We start from the raw sequence: 19,444 nt of genomic DNA, 5'->3' as shown, positions 1-19,444 counted from the left end.
CGTAAACCCGGGAGGCAGAGCTTGCAGTGAGCTGAGATCCGGCCACTGCACTCTAGCCTGGGTGACAGAGTGAGACTCTGTCTCAAAAAAAAAAAGTGCCAACTGTAAGGGAGTCAGGACAGCCAGCGGTAGCACTACCTGTGAGCCAGGCCACACTGTCGCCCAGGCTGGAGTGCAGTGGAACAATCATAGCTCGCTGCAGCCTCCATCTCCCAGGCTCAAGTCATCCTCCCACCTCAGCCTCCCGAGTAGTTGGAACTACGGGCATGCACTACCATGCCCAGCTGATTTATTGCTTTTTGTAGTGGTGGGGTCTTGCTAAGTTGCCGAGGCTGGTCTCAACCTCTTGGCCTCCAGTGATCCTTCTGCCTCGGCCTCCCAGAGTGCTGAGATTACAGGTGTGATCTACCACGCCCCACCAGTTCTAACGCTTTATACATGTCATCTAGCAGGAAGCCCTGTGTAGGTCCTGCATAACATTCCAGAGGAGAATTAAACCTGTACTTGGGAGAGTCCCGATCCATGCTCTCAGCTGGCCCTCTGCTACCCATCACTGTCACAAGACCAGAATTCACTTCTGCCCATCCTGGGGTTTCTCCACCTCCAAATTGTTTGAGTCTGTTGTGCCACACAGTGCCTATGGAATATTCTGGGATCTCTGGTCTGATGGCCTTTTCTCCCTCTGCTGGATCCAGGTCAAGGGCATAGCACAGGGAAAAGATGGGCTGTAGTCAGGGTGATACTGAACTACAGCCCATCTTTTCTTTGGGGAGTGGTACCTGTGCATACAGTCAGCTTCTATCCTGAGACGGGGCAGGGTGACTCGTTCCCTACTATCTTACCCTCTCCTGGCCACCTTACCTACCAAGGAGACAGAGGTGCTGGGTCACTGGCAGCTGCCCCCAAACCCCATCCCAAGTGTGTTTTCTGGGTTCCACACAGTGACAGTCAAGACTGACAATGGATTTTTTTGCTTAGTTTTGTTTTGTTTTGTTTTTTAAGACAGAGTCTTGCTCTGTGTAGTCCAGGCTGGAGTGCAGTGGCATGATCTTGGCTCACTGCTACCCCCACCTCTCAGACAAGTGATCCTCACACCTCAGCCTCCTGAGTAGCTGGGGTTATAGGCATGCGCCACCACGCCCAGCTAATTTTTGTATTTTTAGTAGACATGGGGTTTCACCATGTTGGCCAGGCTGGTCTCAACTCCTGACCTCAAGTGACCCACCCACCACAGCCTCCCAAAGTGCTGGGATTACAGGCTATTTTTTTTTTTTAAAGGGGAAAACCAGTTCAGTGGTTCTTCAGTAAATTCATTCTGGAGTTACCATATGACCCAGCAATTCCGCTCCTAGGTGTATTCCCAGAAGAATGGAAGACAGGTGTGTTCACTTGTAGATTTGCATATCCATGTAAATAGCAGCACTGCTTACAATAGCTAAAAGATGGACACAGACCAGACCAGGTGCAGTGGCTCACGCCTGTAATCCCAGCACTTTGGGAGCCTGAGGCAGGCAGATCATGAGGTCAGGAGTTCAAGACCTGCCTGACCAACAGGGTGAAACCCCGTCTCTATTAAAAATGCAAAAACTAGGCTGGGCACGGTGGTTCACGCCTATAATCCCAGCACTTTGGGAGGCCTAGGTGGGCGGATCACCTGAGGTCAGGAGTTCAAGACCAGCCTGACCCACACAGAGAAACCCCATCTCTACTAAAAATACAAAATTAGCTGGACTTGGTGGTGCATGCCTGTAATCCCAGCTACTTGGGAAGGCTGAGGCAGGAGAATCGTTTGAACCTGGGAGGTTGTGGTGAGCCAAGATTGCACCATTGTACTCCAGCCTGGGCAACAAGAGCAAAACTCCGTCTCAAAAAAGAAATAAAAAATTAGCCAGGCGTGGTGGTACACACCTGTAATACCAGCTATTCAGGAGGCTGAGGCAGGAGAATCGCTTGAACCCAGGAGGCGGAGGTTGCAGTGAGCAGAGAACGTGCCATTGCACTCCAGCCTGAGTGATAGAGTGAGACTCTATCTCCAAAAAAAAAAAAAGTGGACACAGTCCCCATGTCCATCTCCGGATGAAGGGATCAACTGAAGTCTATCCTTCAATAGAAGAGTCACCCTTAGGGAGGAAGGCCAAGTGCAGTGACTCACACCTGTCATCCTAACTACGTAGGAGGCTGAAGCAGGAGGATCACTTGAGCCTGGGAGTTGAAGGCTACAGTGAGCTATGATCTCACCACTCTACTCCAGCCTGGGTGACAAAGCCAGATCCCGAGTCTTAAAAAGGAATGAAGCACTGATACAGAAAACTACAAGAATGAGCCTGAAAATAAACTTAAGTGAACAAAGCCAGACAAAAAAAAAGGCTATATCTTGAATCATCCCACTTACGTGAAATGTCCCAAACAGGCAAATCTACGGGAGGAGAAAGCAGATGAGTGATTGCCAGGGGCTGAGGGAGCGGGAATGGGGTTTCTTTTCAGGGGATATGAAAATGTCCTGGAGTCAGAAGTGATTGTACAACATTGTGATTATACTGAACTGTACACTTTAAAATGGTGCATTAGGCCGGGCGTGGCGGCTCACGCCTGTAATCCCAGCACTTTGCGGGGCCAAGGCCAGTGGATCACTTGAGTCCAGGAGTTTGAGACCAGCATGGTCAATATGGCAAAACCCCAGCTCTACTAAAAATACAAAAATTAGCCGGGCATGGTGGTGGGCGCCTGTAATCCCAGCCACTTGGGAGGCTGAGGCAGGAGAATCACTTGAACCTGGGAGGCGAAGGTTGCAGTGAGCCAAGATGGTGCCACTGCATGCCAGCCTGGATGACAGAGTGAGACATGGTCTCAAAAAATAATTAAAATGGTGAATTTTACCACCACCACCCCGCCCCGCCCAGACATGCAGAGAGAAATTTCATAAAAAAGTCCTAACTTAGCGTCTTGAAAAAGCAGGAATTGCGGCAGTGGAAGCAGCATCAGATGGAAAGACTGAGTAGTTTGGCATTTCCCAAGCTGCCAGGAAGGCCCTGCCCTCATTGTTTCTGGCGGGGCAGGGAGGGGCTGGAGGATGAATGAGGCCCAGATCCCAGACTGAGGGTATAAGGGTAGCTCTTTCCTTTCTGGGCTTCCCTTTCACAGCCAATCCCCGGCCTCTGTTTAAGGCCGGGGATTGGCTGTGCCAGCTCCCGGGGCACACATCCTTGAGCCCCATCCAGGGAACCTGGTTTCTCTGGCCGTCTGCCCACCTAAGGCACTAAGTGACTTCTGCCCTTGGTTTTGTTTTATTTTTATTTTTTTTGAGATGGAGTCTCCCTCTGTCACCCAGGTTGGAGTGCAGTGGTGCGATCTGAGCTCACTACAACCTCCGCCTCCAGGTTCAAGCAATTCTGCCTCAGCAATCCCAAGTAGCTGGGACTATAGGCACCCACCACCACACCCAGCTAATTTTTTTTTTAGCAGAGATGTGGTTTCACCATATTAGCCAGGCTGGTCTCGAACTCCTGACCTCTGGTGATCCATCCACCTCGGCCTCCCAAAGTGCTGGGATTACAGGTGTGAGCCACTGTGCCTGGCCTGCTTTTTGTTGTTGGTGTTGTTGTTTTTGTTTGTTTTGTTTTGTTTTTGAGATGGGGTCTCACTGTGTTGTCCAGGCTGGTCTCAAACACTTCTACCTCAAGCAATCTTCCTGCCTTGGCCTCCCAAAGTGCTGGGATTACAGGCATGAGCCACCAACAACACCCAGCTGACTTAAGGCCTTTCAGGTAGGGCCACTTGGCTCATTCAGTTTTTTTTTTTTCAGAGCAGGAATAAAAGTTTATTAAAAAGCTTTAAAACAATAAGGAAAGAAGGAAAGTATAATTTGGAAGAGGGCCAGATGGGTAACTTGAGAAACGAAGTTCTCCTCGTTCAGTATTTATTGTGATTACTTTTATTTTTTTTCAGAGACAGCATCTTGGTGTGTCGCGACTGCAGTGGTGTGATCATAAGTCACCGCAAACTCAAACTCCTAGACTCAAGTGATCCTCCCCACCTCAGCCTCCCAAGTAATTGGAACCACAGGCATGCACCACCACGCCCAGCTCATTTTTTTATTTTCCATAGAGACAGGGTTTCCCTATGTTCCCCAGACCGATTTTGGCCTACAGCCATCCTCCCACTTCAGCTCCCCAAACTGCTGGGATTATGGATATGAGCCACCACACCCAGCTATTGTGACTGCCTCATGCCAACCTCTGTTCTAGGCAGAACTAAGAACTGACATTCAGGCCGGGCGTGATGGTTCACGCCTGTAATCCTAGCACTTTGGGAGGCTGAGGCAGGTTGGTCACTTGAAGTCAGGACTTCAAGACCAGCCTGGCCAACGTGGTGAAACCCTGTCTCTACTAAAAATACAAAAATTGGCCGGCGTTGTGGCATGCACCTGTAATCCCAGCTACTCAGGAGGCTGAGGCAGGAAAATCGCTTGAACCCTGGAGGCGGAGGTGGCAGTGAGCTGAGATGGTGCCACTGCACTCCAGAGCGAGACTCTGTCTCAAAAAACAACAAAAAAAAAACCTGACATTCTAGTAACAACAGATAAAAGGGACACCACCAAGTTTGTATCCCCTTTCTATCCAGGCCACCGGCCTCCTTGCCTTTGCGCCCACAGTTCCTTTCCCTCGAGACGTCACCTCAAAGAAGCCTTCCTTGTCCCCTGCCCCCAGAAGTGGCCTGTTTGTCGCCTTCGCCAGGGTCACTTTCTGCGACTTCCCTCTGTTTCTACCTTGCTTCTCAAGGGCCCCGACTCTGCTGAGGGCTGTATCTCAAGCACCTAGAGCAGCTCACAATAGGCGCTGGAAGAGCAGGTGTTTATTGAATGGAGGAATGGTTCCTTCTAAAACCTTTTGTTTCAGTGAATGAGTTATGATTCTTCAATGGTTCTTTCAGCCTGTTAGCTACAAACAACACACCCTTCCGGAGCACCTGATTCATATCATTGTCTTTGAACTATTTTACAACTCTCTAAGTTGTGAGAACTGCTAGCAATACAAAATAGGTCTTATCTACAGACATGCAAATGTCATATCCTGTCCAGCCTAAAGGTTCAGTTGACAGCCCTTATTCGCCTGTGGAAAACCCAATTTGCCTCCATTCACACCTTTGCCTGAATAGCTTGCTTTGTAAAGTGTCTCTTTCAAGGTCAGGCACCTTAGCTCACAGCTGCAATCCCAGCACCTTGTGTGTGTTTGTGTGTGGATTTTGTTGTTGTTGCTTAAGATAGTCTCCTTCTGTCACCCAGGCTGGAGTACAATGGCATGATCTCTACTCAGTGCAACCTCCCCCTCCCGGGTTCAGGCGATTTGCCCGCCTCAGCCTCCCAAGTAGCTAGGACTACAGGCGCGCGCCACCACACCCGCCTAATTTTTGTATTTTTAGTAGAGACGGGGCTTCACCATGTTGCCCAGGCTGGTCTCGAACTCCTGACCTCAAGTAATCTGCCTACCTTGGGTTCCCAAAGTGCTGGGATTACAGGTGTGAGCCACTGCACCCGGCCTAATCCCAGCACTTTGGGAGGCTGAGGTGGGTGGATCACATGAGGCCAGAAGTTCAAGACCAGTCTGGGTAACACAGCAAGACCCTATCTCTGCAAAACAGTTTTAAAAATTAGCTGGGTGTGGTGGGGCATCTACGCTGGAGGCTGAACTGGGAGGATCACTTGAGCATAGGAGGTTGAGGCTGCAGTGACCTGAGATCGCACCACTGCACTCCAGCTTTGGTAATGCAGCGAGGCCCCATCTCAAAAAAAAAAAAAAAAAGTATATTTTTCAGACTTGAACATAACATCTGCCTGTTCCCCACATCAGTGAAATTAAGAAAAAAACAAGGCTAGGTGCGGTGGCTCACACCTGTAATGCCAGCACTTTGGGAAGCCAAGGCAGGCAGATCACCTGAGGCCAGGAGTTCGAGACCAACCTGGCCAACACGGTGAAATCCCATCTCTACTAAAAATAAATAAATTATCCGGGCGTGGTGGCACGCTCCTATAGTCCCTACTCAAGAGGCTCAGGCAGGAGAATTGCTTGAACCCGGGAGACAAAAGTTGCAGTGAGCCAAGATTGCTGCACTGCACTCCAGCCTGGGCAACAGAGCAAGCTCTGTCTCAAAAAAAAAAAAAAAAAACAAGAAGAAGAAACAAAAAAACACAAAAAGAAGAAACAAAGTAAAAAACATTTCTGACCTGGTGAACAGTAAGAAATAAACATTTAGCACCCATTCATCTTTATATGTTAAGGGAGTGGTGATTTCGCCCTCTTCGAAAAATTAACTTCCTGGAATCAGAAAGGCAAGAGCCAGGACGGGGTGGGCTCTGGGTGCCATGTGGCACCGGAGTTGGACACCAGGAGGCGCCTCTAACCGGGGCTAAGCCCACCCGCAGGCTGGTGGCGTCCCGACCAGCCCAGGAATCCTGCAATTTGGCTCCCTTTGTGCCTCTGACGCCAGCCCCTTCGAGAAGGACCCCAGGGGCAAGGAGGGGCTTTCAGGCACTGCGGGTATGGGGTCTGGAATGTCCACTCACCCATTCTCCCTTCACCTCATTTTCCCCTTCACTTTCCTGGGTGACCTTTCCCTCCTGCACTCCCCTAAGCCCTCATGAGTGCTGGAGCCAGGAGCCCCAGACTCCGGAAGAACCCACACCTTGAGTTCTTTGCCATGTTCTGCCACTTTTCGGCTGTGTGAGCTTCAAGTCCCTTCACCTCTCTGAGCCTCAGCGTGGGGCGGTGACTCACGCCTGTAATCTCAGCACTTTGGGAGGCTGAGGCCAGCATATCACTTGAGGTCAGGAGTTCAACACCAGCCTGGCCAACATGAAGAAACCTCGTCTCTACCAAAAGTACAAAAATTAGCCAGGCGTGGTGGCGGGCGCCTGTGGTCCCAGCTACTCAGGAGGCTGAGGCAGGAGAACCTGGGAGGCAAAGGTTGTAGTGAGCCAAGATCACATCACTGCACCCCAGCCTGGGTGACAGAGTGAGACTCTGTCTCAAAAAAAAAAAAAAAAAAATTAAAACCTTTCTGATCCTCAGTTCATCTATTACATTGGGATCCCCCCACTCCCCCTCAGTGTGAATTCAGGAGCCTAAGGATAAGGGACATACCAGTTTTTTAATTTTGTTTTTATGTTTTGTTTTGTTTTGTTTTTGAGATGGAGTCTCGCTAGTCGTCCAGACTGGAGTGCAGTGGCACGATCTTGGCTCACTGCAAGCTCTGCCTCCCGGGTTCACGCCATTCTCCTGCCTCAGCCTCCCGAGTAGCTGGGACCACAGGCGCCCACCACCACACCTGCCTAATTTTTTTGTATTTTTTAGTAGAGATGGGATTTCACCATGTTCGCCAGGATGGTCTCCATCTCCTGACCTCGTGATCTGCCCGCCTTGGCCTCCCAAAGTGGTGGGATTACAGGCGTGAGCCACTGCACCCGGGGGCACAGACCAATGTGACTAGGAGCTGCGCTTGTGTGCTGGGGGCAGGGTGGGTGGGAACCCAAGTCATGCCATCCCCTGTCCTCTCTGTCCCTCCCTAGCTCCCCTCTCCCAGGGACAGGGGGGGGTTATTAAATGTGGCTTTTCAAGACAGTTATTGGCCGGGCGTTGTGGCTCATGCCTGTAATCCCAGCACTTTGGCAGGCCGAGGTGGGTGGATCACCTGAGGTCAGGAGTTCAAGACCAGCCTGGCCAATATGGTGACACCCCGTCTCTATACTAAAAATACAAAAATTAGCTGGGCGTGGTGGCGGGCACCTGTAGTCCCAGCTACTCAGGACGCTGAGGCAGGAGAATCACTTGAACCCGGGAGGTGGAGGTTGCAGTGAGCCAAGATCACACCATTGTACTCCAGTACTCCAGCCTGGGTGACAAGAGCGAAACACCGTCTCAAAAAAAAAAAAAAAAAAAAAAAAAAGAAGGATACGGTTATTCTTGCTTAAGCTTTTCTCTTCTGCCTCCACCTTCCCCCACCTCGACCTGGCATGCCCACTTCTCCCGGCAGGGCCCTGACACTTTGCCCATGAACTTCTGTTTCAAAAAGAAAGAAAAGAAATGCAAGAAGGAAATCTTGCCAGCTGGGCACGCCGGAGGGGCTGCGTCGTCACGACCAGGAAGCAAGCGAAGCCTACCCAGCTGGTTTCCTGCCTGAGTCAACGGGGGCTTAGGGTGCTGCAGGGGGCTGGCAGAAGGGAGGGACTCTCAGAAAGCTGGGGTGGAGACATCCACAGAGCTGGGGGTCCTTGTCTCCGCCTTCATCCGAGCCCCCAGGGTAGCCCCATCTCCCACAGGTTGAGAGCACACGTGGTTTGGGGTCAGGAGCTGTACATGCCTAGACGGTGAGCTCACGCTGGGCGCGGGCAGGATCAATGTGGCTTCCATTTCCCTAAAGCCCAAGCTTGTTGGCTTTACTGAGAAGGAAGGACGCAAGTGGTTGGAACTACCCCCATCAAACTCCTTTTTTTCCCTTTTTTTTTTTTTTTTTTGAGACAGGGTCTTGCTATATTGTCCGGGCTGGTCTTGAACTCCGAGGCATAAGTGTTCCTACCTCCTCTGCCTTTCAGGTAGATGGGACTGGCTGGGGACAGTGCCTCACACCTGTAATTCCAGCACTTTGGGAAGCCAAGGTGGAAGGATCCATCGCTTGAGCCCAGGAATTCAAGATCAGCCTGGCCAACATAGTGAGACCCCATCTCTTCTAAAAAAAATTGTTTTAAAAAATTAGCCAGGCATAGTGCTACACGCCTGTATTCTCAGCTACTCACGAGGCTGAGGTGGGTGGACCGCTTGCGTCCAGGAGGTTGAAGCTAACAGCAAGTTGTGCTCACACCATTGCACTTCAAGCCAGACAAAAGAGTGAGACCCTGTCTCAAAACAAAACCAAACCAAAAAGAAGGCCAGGCGCGATGGCTCACGCCTATAATTCCAGCACTTTGGGAGGCCAAGGTGGGCGAATCACAAGGTCAGGAGATCGAGACCATCCTGGCTAACACGGTGAAACCCCGTCTCTACTAAAAATACAAAAAATTAGCTGGATGTCGTGGCAGGCACCTATAGTCCCAGCTACTCGGGAGGCTGAGGCAGGAGAATGGCGTGAACCCGGGAGGCAGAGCTTGCAGCGAGCCGAGATCGAGCCACCGCACTCCAGCCTGGGCAACACAGTGAGACTCTGTCTCAAAAAAAAGAAAAAAAAAAAAAAACCACATAGATGGAACTACAGGCACGCACCATCGTGCCCAGTTCTCCCTTCCTAAAAATTGCTAGGAAATGGAAGCAGGCAATAAACCTGGAGATTTCATCCTGAGGACGGCCCCAACCTCCCACATTGTCCCAGGACCACTGGGTGGCCTTGGGCCGCTTTCCAACCCCTCTTGACCTCATTTCCCTCGCTTGTAAAATCAGAGGAGGTGAGCAGAATATTCTTGCTTTCCAAATTCTGTGCAGACCCTACCCTTTCCAGCTGTGGACCTTGAGCAAGCTGCATGACCGCTCCATGCCTTAGTCTTCTCACCTGAGACCATGCCTTAGTCTTCTCACCTGAGAGACAGGCTTCATGTTAAATATTAGAGGCCCGGCGCAGCAGCTCACACCTGTAATCCCAGCACTTTGGGAGGCGGAGATGGGTGGATCACCTGATGTCAGGAGTTGGAGACCAGCCTGGCCAACATGGTGAAACCCTATCTCTACTAAAAATAAAAAAATTAGCCGGGTGTGGCCTGTGATCCCAGCTACTCAGGAGGCTAAGGCAGGAGAACAGCTTAAACCCGGGAGGTGGAGGCTGTAGTGAACTGAGAACGCTCCACTACACTCCAGCCTGAGCAACAGAGCGAGACACTCTCTCTCTATATATATATATACACACACACACACACACATATATATATTAGTATCTGTTGTTAGAGAATTAAATAAGACATTCTCATCCTCTGATACCCCATTCTCTGTTCCTCCTAAAGTCTACCCACTGGCCTAGAGTGACTTCTCTGATTCAGCATTGCAGGACATACCCTAGAGCCCTTTCAAGGCTAGACTTAGCTGACATAGCCACATATCAGACGCTGAAAGGGGCTGCTGGGAAAAGCCAGCCCGGAGGTCCTGTTTGCAAGGGGAACACCAGAAAGAGATGCTTTTCATTTTTGTTTTTTCTTGAGACAGGGTCTGGCTCTGTCGCCCAGACTGGAGTGCAGTGGTGCAATCATGGTTCATTGCAGCCTCAACCTTCTGGGCTCAAGCAGTCCTCCCACGCAGCTTCCTGAGTAGCTGGGACTACAGATGCGCACCACCACACCCGGTTAATTAAATAAAAAAAAAAAAAAAAAAAATTTAGGCCAGGCACAGTGGCTCACACCTGTAATCTCAGCACTTTGGGAGGCCAAGTCAGGGGTTTGAGACCAGCCTGGCTCACATGGTGAAACCTCGTCTCTAGTAAAAATACAAAAATTAGCTGGGTTTGGTGGCACTCGCCTGTAGTCCCAGTTATTCGGGAGGCTGAGGCAGGAGAATTGCTTGACCCCAGGAGGTGGAGCTTGCAGTGAGCTGAGATCTCATCACTGCACTCCAGCCTGGGCAACAGAGCAAGACTCCATTTCAAAATAAATAAATAGGCCGGGTGCAGTGGCTCACGCCTGTAATCCCAGCACTTTGGGAGGCTGAGGTGGGCGAATCATAAGGTCAGGAGTTCGAGACTACCCTGGCTAACACGGTGAAACCCCCGTCTCTACTAAAAATACAAAAAAATTAGCCGGGTGTGGTGGCACACGCCTGTAACCCCAGCTACTCGGGAAGCTGAGGCAGGAGAATCACTTAAACCCGGGAGGTGGAGGTTGCAGTGAGCCGAGATCACACCACTGCACTCTAGCCTGGGCTACACAGTAAGACTCTATCTCAAAGAATAAATAGATAAATACAATAAATAAATAAATAAACATCAAAAAAAGTTTAGAAATGGGGGGGGGGGGCGTCTCGCTGTATTGCCCAGCCTGGTCTTGAACTCCTGGACTCAAGCAATCCTCCCACTTCAGCTTCCCCAAGTGCTGGGATTACAGGCGTGAGCCACTGCACCCGGCCATCCTTTGCTTGAACTCCTCCCTGTGTGTCCTCTGACCCCAGTTACTCCTTCCCCATAGGTCTATCATTGCCCCAAATTCTGTCCAAGGAGATACCCCAGTAAGTCTAGGGCTCCAAAGCAGCCCCCAGTTGACTTCCACTAGTCCAGCTCCTACTGCTGGGTGACCTCAAGCAAGTGGCTCAGCCTCTCCAAGCCTCACTTTCCTCCTCTAAGAAAAGGAAGTGACAATCCCCACTTTGCAACACTTTGACGGCTTACACGTCAGCATATATCTCCATAGCTGCGGGCATTGCATGAGCACTCAGCACGTTACCATTATTGCTGTTTCTGTTGCTGTCACTGTGGCAGGCTGTGGTTTCTCAAGACGGGCACTGTCTAACAGAAATACAACTCAAACCGGATATGGTGGCTCACGCCTGTAATCCTAGCAATTTGGGAGGCCAAGGTGGGAGGATTGCTTGAGCTCAGGAATTCAAGACCATGGGCAACATAACAAGACTTTCTCTCTATTAAAATTCAAAAAAAATTGGCCAGGCGTGCTGTCTCACACCTGTAATCCTCATACTTTGGGAGGCAGAAGCAGGCGAATCACCTGAGGTCGGGAGTTCGAGACCAGCCTGATCAACATGGAGAAACCCCGTCTCTACTAAAAATACAAAAATTAGAAGGGCATGGCAGCAGGCACCTGTAATCCCAGCTACTCCGGAGGCTGAGGCAGGAGAATCGCTTGAACCCAGGATATGGAAGCTGCGGTGAGCCAAGATTGCGCCATTGCACTCCAGCCTGGGCAACAAAAGTGAAACTCCACCTCAAAAAAAAAAAAAATTAACCAAGGATGGTGGCTCACACCTGTAATCCCAGGACTTTGGAAGGCCGAGGCAGGCAGATCACTTGAGGTCAGGAGTTCGAGACCAGCCTGGCCAACATGGTAAAACCCCACCTCTATTAAAAATGCAAAAATGGCCGGGTGCGGTGGCTCAAGCCTGTAATCCCAGCACTTTGGGAGGCCGAGACGGGCGGATCACGAGGTCAGGAGATCGAGACCATCCTGGCTAACACGGTGAAACCCCGTCTCTACTAAAAATACAAAAAATTAGCCGGGCGAGGTGGCTGGCGCCTGTGGTCCCAGCTACTCGGGAGGCTGAGGCAGGAGAATGGCGTGAACCCGGGAGGCGGAGGTTGCAGTGAGCTGAGATCCAGCCACTGCACTCCAGCCTGGGCGACAGAGCGAGACTCTGTCTCAAAAAAAAAAAAAAAAAGAAATACAACTCGAGACGCATATATACTTTTATTTATTTAGTTAGTTAGTTATTTTTGAGATAGCATCTCACTGTGTTACCCAGCCCGGTCACAACTCCTGGGCTCAAGTACTGCTCCCCCCTCAGCCTCCCAAAGTGCTAGGTTTACAGGCACCAACCACTGTGCCCTGTCACATGTTATTTTATTTTATTTTACTTTATTTTGTTTATTATTATTTTTTGAGATGGAGTCTCACTCTTTCGCCCAGGCTGGAGTACAGTGGTGTGATCTCAGCTCACTGCAAGCTCCACCTCCCAGGTTCAAGCTATTCTCCTCCCTCAGCCTCCCAAGTAGCTGGGATTACAGGCACGCACCACCATGCCTGGCTAATTTTTTGTATTTTTAGTAGAGACCGGTTTCACCATGTTGGCCAAGCTGGTCTTAAACTTGTGACCTCAGATAATCTGCCCGCCTTGGCCTTCCAAAGTGCTGGGATTACAGCCCTGAGCCACCGTGCCCAGCTTACATATGTAATTTAAATGTCCTGATACCATGTAAAAGGAAATGTATAAAATCAATTTTAATAACGTATTTTATTAAACCAAATTTATCTAAAATATAATTTCAACATGTTAATAACACTAAACATTTGTTTTCTTTTGTTCTTTTTTTTTTCTTTTAGACAGTGCCCAGGCTGGAGTGCCGTGGTGCAATCTTGGCTCACTGCAAACTCTGCCTCCCGGGTTCAAGTGATTCTCCTGCCTCGGCCTCCCAAGCAGCTGGGATTACAGGTGCCCGCCACCACGCCTGGCTAATTTTTGTTGTTTTGTTTTTTGAGACGGAGTCTTGCTCTATTCCCAGGCTGGAGTGCAGTGGCGCCATCTCAGCTCACTGCAAGCTCTGCCTCCCAGGTTCACACCATTCTCCTGCCTCAGCCTCCCAAGTAGCTGGGACTACAGGCGCCCACCCCCACGCCTGGCTAATTTTTTTGTATTTTTAGTAAAGATGGGATTTCACCGTGTTAGCCAGGGTGGTCTCAATCTCCTGACATCATGATCCGCCCGCCTTGGCCTCCCAAAGTGTTGGGATTACAGGCGTGAGCCACTGTGCCAGGCCCTAATTTTTGTATTTTTGGTAGAGATGGGGTTTCACCATGTTGGCCAGGCTGGTCTTGAACTCCAGACCTCAGGTGATCCGCCTGCCTCAGTCTTTGAAAGTGCTGAGATTACAGGCGTGAGACACCTTGCCTGGCCTCATTTTTTTTTTTTTTTTTTTTTCTGAGATGGTCACACTCTGTCACCCAGGCTTGAGCACAGTGATAAAATCATATCTCACTGTAGCCCGGACCCCCGGGCTCAAGAGATCCTCCTGCCTCAGCCTCCATAGTAGCTGGGACTACTGGCTTGTGCCACCACGCACAGCTAATTTTCTTGTTTTTTTTTAATAGAGATGTGTTTTCACCATGTTGCCCAGGCTGGTCTCAAACTCCTGGGCTCAAGTGATCCTCCCACCTCACCATCCCAAAGTGCTAGGATTCCAGGCGTGAACCACCACGCCTGGCCAAACATTCTTTTTTTTTTTTTTTTTTTTTTTTTTTTTGAGGCAGAGTCTCACTCTGTCGACCGGGATGGAGTACTGTGGCCGGATCTCAGCTCACTGCAAGCTCCGCCTCCCGGGTTCACGCCATTCTCCTGCCTCAGCCTCCCGAGTAGCTGGGACTACAGGCGCCCGCCACCTCGCCCGGCTAGTTTTTTTTGTATTTTTTAGTAGAGACGGGGTTTCACCGTGTTAGCCAGGATGGTCTCGATCTCCTGACCTCCTGATCCGCCCGTCTCGGCCTCCCAAAGTGCTGGGATTACAGGCTTGAGCCACCGCGCCCGGCCCAAACATTCTTAATGAAACATTTTAGGCCGGGTGTGGTGGCTTATGCCTGGAATCCCAGCACTTTGGGAGGCCAAGGCAGGCGGATCAGAAGGTCAGGAGTTCGAGACCAGCCTGGCCAATATTGTGAAACCCCATCTCTACTAAAAATGCAAAAGTTAGCTGGGCGTAGTAGTGGGTGCCTGTAGTCCCAGCTAATTAGGAGGCTGAGGCAGAAGAATCGCTTGAACCCAGGAGGCAGAGGTTGCAGTGAGCCGAAATCACTCCGTCTCAAAAAAAAAAAAAGAAATATTTTTCCTCATTCCCTTCCTGCTATGTCTCCAAAATCCACTCTGTATTTTACCTTTTCAACACAACCTAATTTCAGCTAGTCCCATTTCAAGGGCTCAGAGACCACTTGTGGCCATTGGTGACCATACTGGACAGTGCAGGTCTGCAGGGGAGTTCGATTAATTGAGGGGGTGGCAGGGGGAGTGGGTGAAGACTGGCCAGAGGGTGCAGCTATGAGACTCAACGTTTCTCCAGGAAAAAGTGAGGGCTTCCATATGGATGGGCGGATAATCACTGTGTTTTTTTGTTTTGTTTTGTTTTTTTCTGCTGTGCCTATCATTTAACTGAATGGAGGCAAAGCATGAGTTGGTTGATGCATTCAGCCAACTAGGTTGAGCGCCTACCTTCCAGGTGCTGTCGGTACAGTGAAGCACAGATGGAACCAACTCCTGCCTCCTGAGGCTCAGTGGAGAGAGAGAGATCGAAATTAAGCAACCACCAAAGGCGGATCACTTGAGGTCAGGAGTTCGAGACCAGCCTGGCCAACATGGCAAAATTCCGTCTCTACCAAAAATACAAAAATTAGCCGGGCGTGGTGGTGGGCGCCTGTAATGTCAGCTACTTGGGAGGCTGAGGCAAGAGAATCACTTGAACCCAGGAGGCGGAGGTTGCAGTGAGCCGAGATCGCACCACTGCACCCCAGCCTGGGCGGTCTCAAAAACAAAAACAAAACGCCAAAACAGATAAATAAATGGTAATGGTGAGAAGTATGAGGAAGGGAAAATGCAGGGTTCTCTGAGGACACTGGCAAGGAGCCGGGACGGGAACGGGTGATGGAAGCCATGGCCGGCTTCCAGGCCAGAGATGGTGGCCTAGACAAGCTGAGTCAGAAAAAATGCTCAGAGGTACTGGGGTTTGGTAAGTGTTAGGCTGAACGTCATGGAATTGCCATTTTAACAGGCCAAAAATGGTAACAAAATTAGCAATTTCACATGACCCAAGGTAGTATCTAGGGCATGGAAAGGAGGGGCGGGGTACTAGTTTTGAGGCTCAAGGGATGACCCATGAACCCCATAACCGAGCTCTGTTTCTGGAGAGGGGGTCCGCGGCCCGCCTGAGCTCCCTCAGTGAGCCTGCGACCCCTCCGCCCCCACAGATCCAAAACTTGAGCCAGTGCCCAGAGAGGTTGAGTGAGTTTCTCAGGTCGCACAGCTCGGAGGGACGAGGGGCTGAGCCACTGCCAAGGGATCCCGCTGCTCCGTCTCGCTCACCGGCCGGGCTATGTTGATTGTCCCCTCGCGGCGCCCGGAAGCGACCCTCAGTAAACAAAGCCGTGTGTGGGCGCAGCCCCAGCAGCCCGGGGCGCGCAGTCCAGCCCAAGGGAGGCGGGGGAGGAATGTTGTGAATGAACCCCGGGCCCGCCCCGAAACTCCGCAAAAGGCCTGGGCCGCGGGGGGTCCTTCCGCTCTGATTGGCCTCTGTTGCCCCGTGATTGACAGCGTCCCTCGCTTCGCGCTCTGGTTGGGTAAACACGAAAAGACTGGCATCGCAGTCATCGAGTGAACAGCGAGGCTTGGAGACCGGTCTGGAGGCGCAGCCAATGGCGGGGGAGGGCCGCGGAGGCCGAGGGGGGTGCCAATGGGGACCGGCGGCGGGGGCGGGACGACGGCGCAGCTAAAGCGGCGGCCGAAGCAGCTTCATTGTTGTGAAGAGTCTTAAAGGGGCCGCATCACCCGGCCGGCCCGGCGCGGGTCGGGGGTGGGTGCGGCAGGGGTCCCGGGGCGGCCAAGAGCAGAGGACGGACGGAAAGGCGGGCAGGGGGCGAGGGAGCCGACGAAGCGGAACGGGCATCGGACCGACCCCCCCAAAGAGGCCCCGCCCCGGCCCTAGCCCCAGCCCCGGCCCGGCCGGATGGAACCCCCCGCGGCCAAGCGGAGCCGGGGCTGCCCTGCGGAACCCGAGGAGCGCGATGCTGGGGCCGGGGCCGCGCGTGGCCAGGGCCGACCCGAGGCGCTGCTGGACCTCAGCGCCAAGCGGGTAGCCGAGAGCTGGGCCTTCGAGCAGGTGACCGCGGGGGAAGGGGGCGGGGGCAGGGACAGGGACGCACCCCCAACGCCTTCGCTACCTTTCCTCTCCTCCCAATCCCCAGACTCCAGAGCTACCCCAATCAGAGACACCCCCTTAGATTCCACCCCCAGGACCCTTAACCCTGCCCGGAAATACCCCTTCATCCTCCTATTTCTGTCCTTCAAACCCAATAACCCATCCCCATCCCTTCTCTGCCATCTCTGCCCCTCAGCGCCCCAGATCCCAAGTCAGGACACTTCCTTCTTCTCCTACCAACCCCAGATGTCTGAGATACGGCCCCCATGGTCCGCCTACATCCCAGGCACCCCTCTTTTCCCACCTCATCCCCCAATGGTACCCCTCTTTTCCTACCGCATCTTTATTCTCCATTCAGGGCACCCCATTCAGTCTTCAGCCCCCCGCTTGGGGACACCCTATCTCCCTCCATCATAGCCCCTAGAGACTCACACTACCCCATTCCTGCTCTCCAGCTCCCTACCCTACACCCCAAGTAAATAACTCCCCCATCTCTCCAGATTCCAGCTCAAGACACCCCTTTTTTCCCCATTCATTCCTGCCCTCAGGCCTCCAGATTCCACCTGTTCTTGGGGACCCCTCTCTACTCCTCCAGATTCCTCTCTCAGGGCTGCCCAGCTTCTGGCTTGCAGCAGGGATTACTCAAGTGCCAGGGTCCCTCTTCCTCCCCCACTCATCCTCCCTTCCTATCCTATCCCTTCCCAGAGGAAAACAACAGGGGCGGAGCCTGGGTGGTGGTCCCGGGACAGGTGCACCTAGAACCTCTCTTCTTTGGCTTCTGGGGGCACTGCCAGAATGTCCCAGAGCTGGGGCCCTTTAAGTCCCCTTTTTCAGCTTCAGTGTGGGCCTCCCAAGGAGCTGGAGACATGGCCCAGACCTGAACAGGAAGCACACACGGGCTCTATCCTCTGTCCAGCTTCAGGGGGCGTTCTTTCCTGCCCGCTCTCTCTGGAGTTAGGAAGTCGGCCTGGACAGATGGGTTTGGGCCAAGTGTGGACGGGCAGGCTCTGATTCATGGACTGGAAAATCCCTCCTTAGTCATCTGCCAACTGTCCCTGAGGCCTGGGCTGGTCATTGCCTCTCCCACTTCCCCTAGAAACCCAGGTGGGAGTGGGGGCTAAGGAGGTCCGCTGCCCCTTCATTGCATGTCAGACACACAGAATAATCTGAAAACCATCTCCAAGTCTCCCACAAACCTGCCCTAGCCAAGCCGAGCCCTCAGAGTTCTTGACCCACAGAAGCTCATGGAATCCTCTGCAACCCTTTGGGAGTTGTTCTCGTTCCCACTTTGAGGAAACTGGGGCACAGAGAAGTTGAGAAACTTGCCCAAGGTCACCCAGCCAGAGAATAGCAAGTCCAGATTGGAAGAAAGGCTCAGCCAGCTCATTGCATTGCCCAGAGCCCACAGTGGTGGCCAGGCCACCCCCTCCCCTCCTGGGGCCCCTTCCCAGGGATGGGGCATGAAAGGGAAACTGAGGAACGACAGAGTCTGTCTTAGGAGTTGAAAGAACTCACAGCTCTGAGACCCTGAACAAGTGAATTCACCCCACTGAGTCTCAGATTCCCCCAGCTATAAAACAGGGTCATGATTTAGTATCAATGCGCCATCAGGGGTGTCCAATCTTGGCCGGGCGCGGTGGCTCAAGCCTGTAATCCCAGCACTTTGGGAGGCCGAGATGGGTGGATCATGAGGTCAGGAGATTGAGACCATCCTGACTAACACGGTGAAACTCCGTCTCTACTAAAAAAATACAAAAAACTAGCCGGGCATGGTGGTGGGCGCCTGTAGTCCCAGCTACTCGGGAGGCTGAGGCGGGAGAATGGCGTAAACCCGGGAGGCGGAGCTTGCAGTGAGCTGAGATCCGGCCACTGCACTCCAGCCTGGGCGACAGAGCGAGACCCCGTCCAAAAAAAAAAAAAAAAGGATGTCCAATCTTTTAGCTTCCCTAGGCCACACTGGAAGAACTATCGTCGGCCACATATAAAATACGCTAACACAATAACTGATGAGCTTTAAAAAAAAAATTTTTTTTTTTTTTGAGACAGATTCTCAGTCTGTTGCCAAGGCTGGAGTGCACGTGACACGATCTCGTCTCACTGTAGCCTCCACCTCCTGGGTTCAAGCAATTCTCCCGCCTCAGCCTCCTGAGTACCTGGGACTACAGTTGTGGGCCGCCTTGCCCAGCTAATTTTTGTGTGTTTAGTAGAGATGGGGTTTCACCATGTTGACCAGGCTGGTTTCAAACTCCTGACCTCAAGTGATCTGCCCTCCTCGGCCTCCCTCCCAAAGTGCTGGAATTACAGGCATGAGCCACTGCACCCGGCCGTATCTTACAATGTTTTAAGAAAGCTTACGGGCCGGGCGCGGTGGCTCAAGCCTGTAATCCCAGCACTTTGGGAGGCCGAGACGGGCGGATCACGAGGTCAGGAGATTGAGACCATCCTGGCCAACACGGTGAAACTCGGTCTCTACTAAAAAAAATACAGAAAACTAGCCGGGCGAGGTGGTGGGCGCCTGTAGTCCCAGCTACTCGGGAGGCTGAGGCAGGAGAATGGCCTAAACCCGGGAGGCGGAGTTTTCAGTGAGCTGATATCCCGCCACTGCACTCCAGCCTGGGCGACAGAGCAAGACTCCATCTCAAAAAAAAAAAAAAAAAAGAAAGAAAGCTTACGAATTTGTGTTGGCCTGCATTCAAAGTCATCATGGGCCAGGGCCGTGGGATGTGAGTTGGACAAGCTCACACTAGGTGGCTGTGAGAATTTGGAAATTACATACATAAAGCATTCAGCACAGTGTGTGCATTCTTTTCTTTTCTTTTCTTTCTTTCTTTCTTTCTTTCTTTCTTTCTTTCTTTCTTTCTTT

The 19,444-nt window shown here is 51.8% G+C and overlaps 1 protein-coding gene across 3 annotated transcripts in view; it reads left to right on the top strand.

The window, feature by feature from the left end:
• The first annotated feature begins 16,177 nt into the window (after positions 1–16,177).
• ZSWIM4 (zinc finger SWIM-type containing 4) overlaps positions 16,178–19,444 on the top strand; it is a 38,185-nt gene continuing 34,918 nt past the window's right edge. For 2 of the 3 annotated variants that reach the window (XM_026456915.2, XM_026456916.2), the window contains exon 1: positions 16,178–16,542. In XM_026456915.2, the coding sequence (XP_026312700.1) occupies positions 16,390–16,542 (153 nt within the window). In that variant the 5' untranslated portion in view covers positions 16,178–16,389. The remainder of the gene's footprint in view (positions 16,543–19,444) is intronic. The other variant, XM_026456917.1, reaches the window with a different exon arrangement.

This window comes from Piliocolobus tephrosceles, chromosome 21, assembly GCF_002776525.5.
Source record: "Piliocolobus tephrosceles isolate RC106 chromosome 21, ASM277652v3, whole genome shotgun sequence".
Lineage (NCBI taxonomy): Eukaryota > Metazoa > Chordata > Mammalia > Primates > Cercopithecidae > Piliocolobus > Piliocolobus tephrosceles.
Note: the sequence above shows the minus strand (reverse complement) of the source record. Positions and strands in the feature narration are given on the sequence as shown.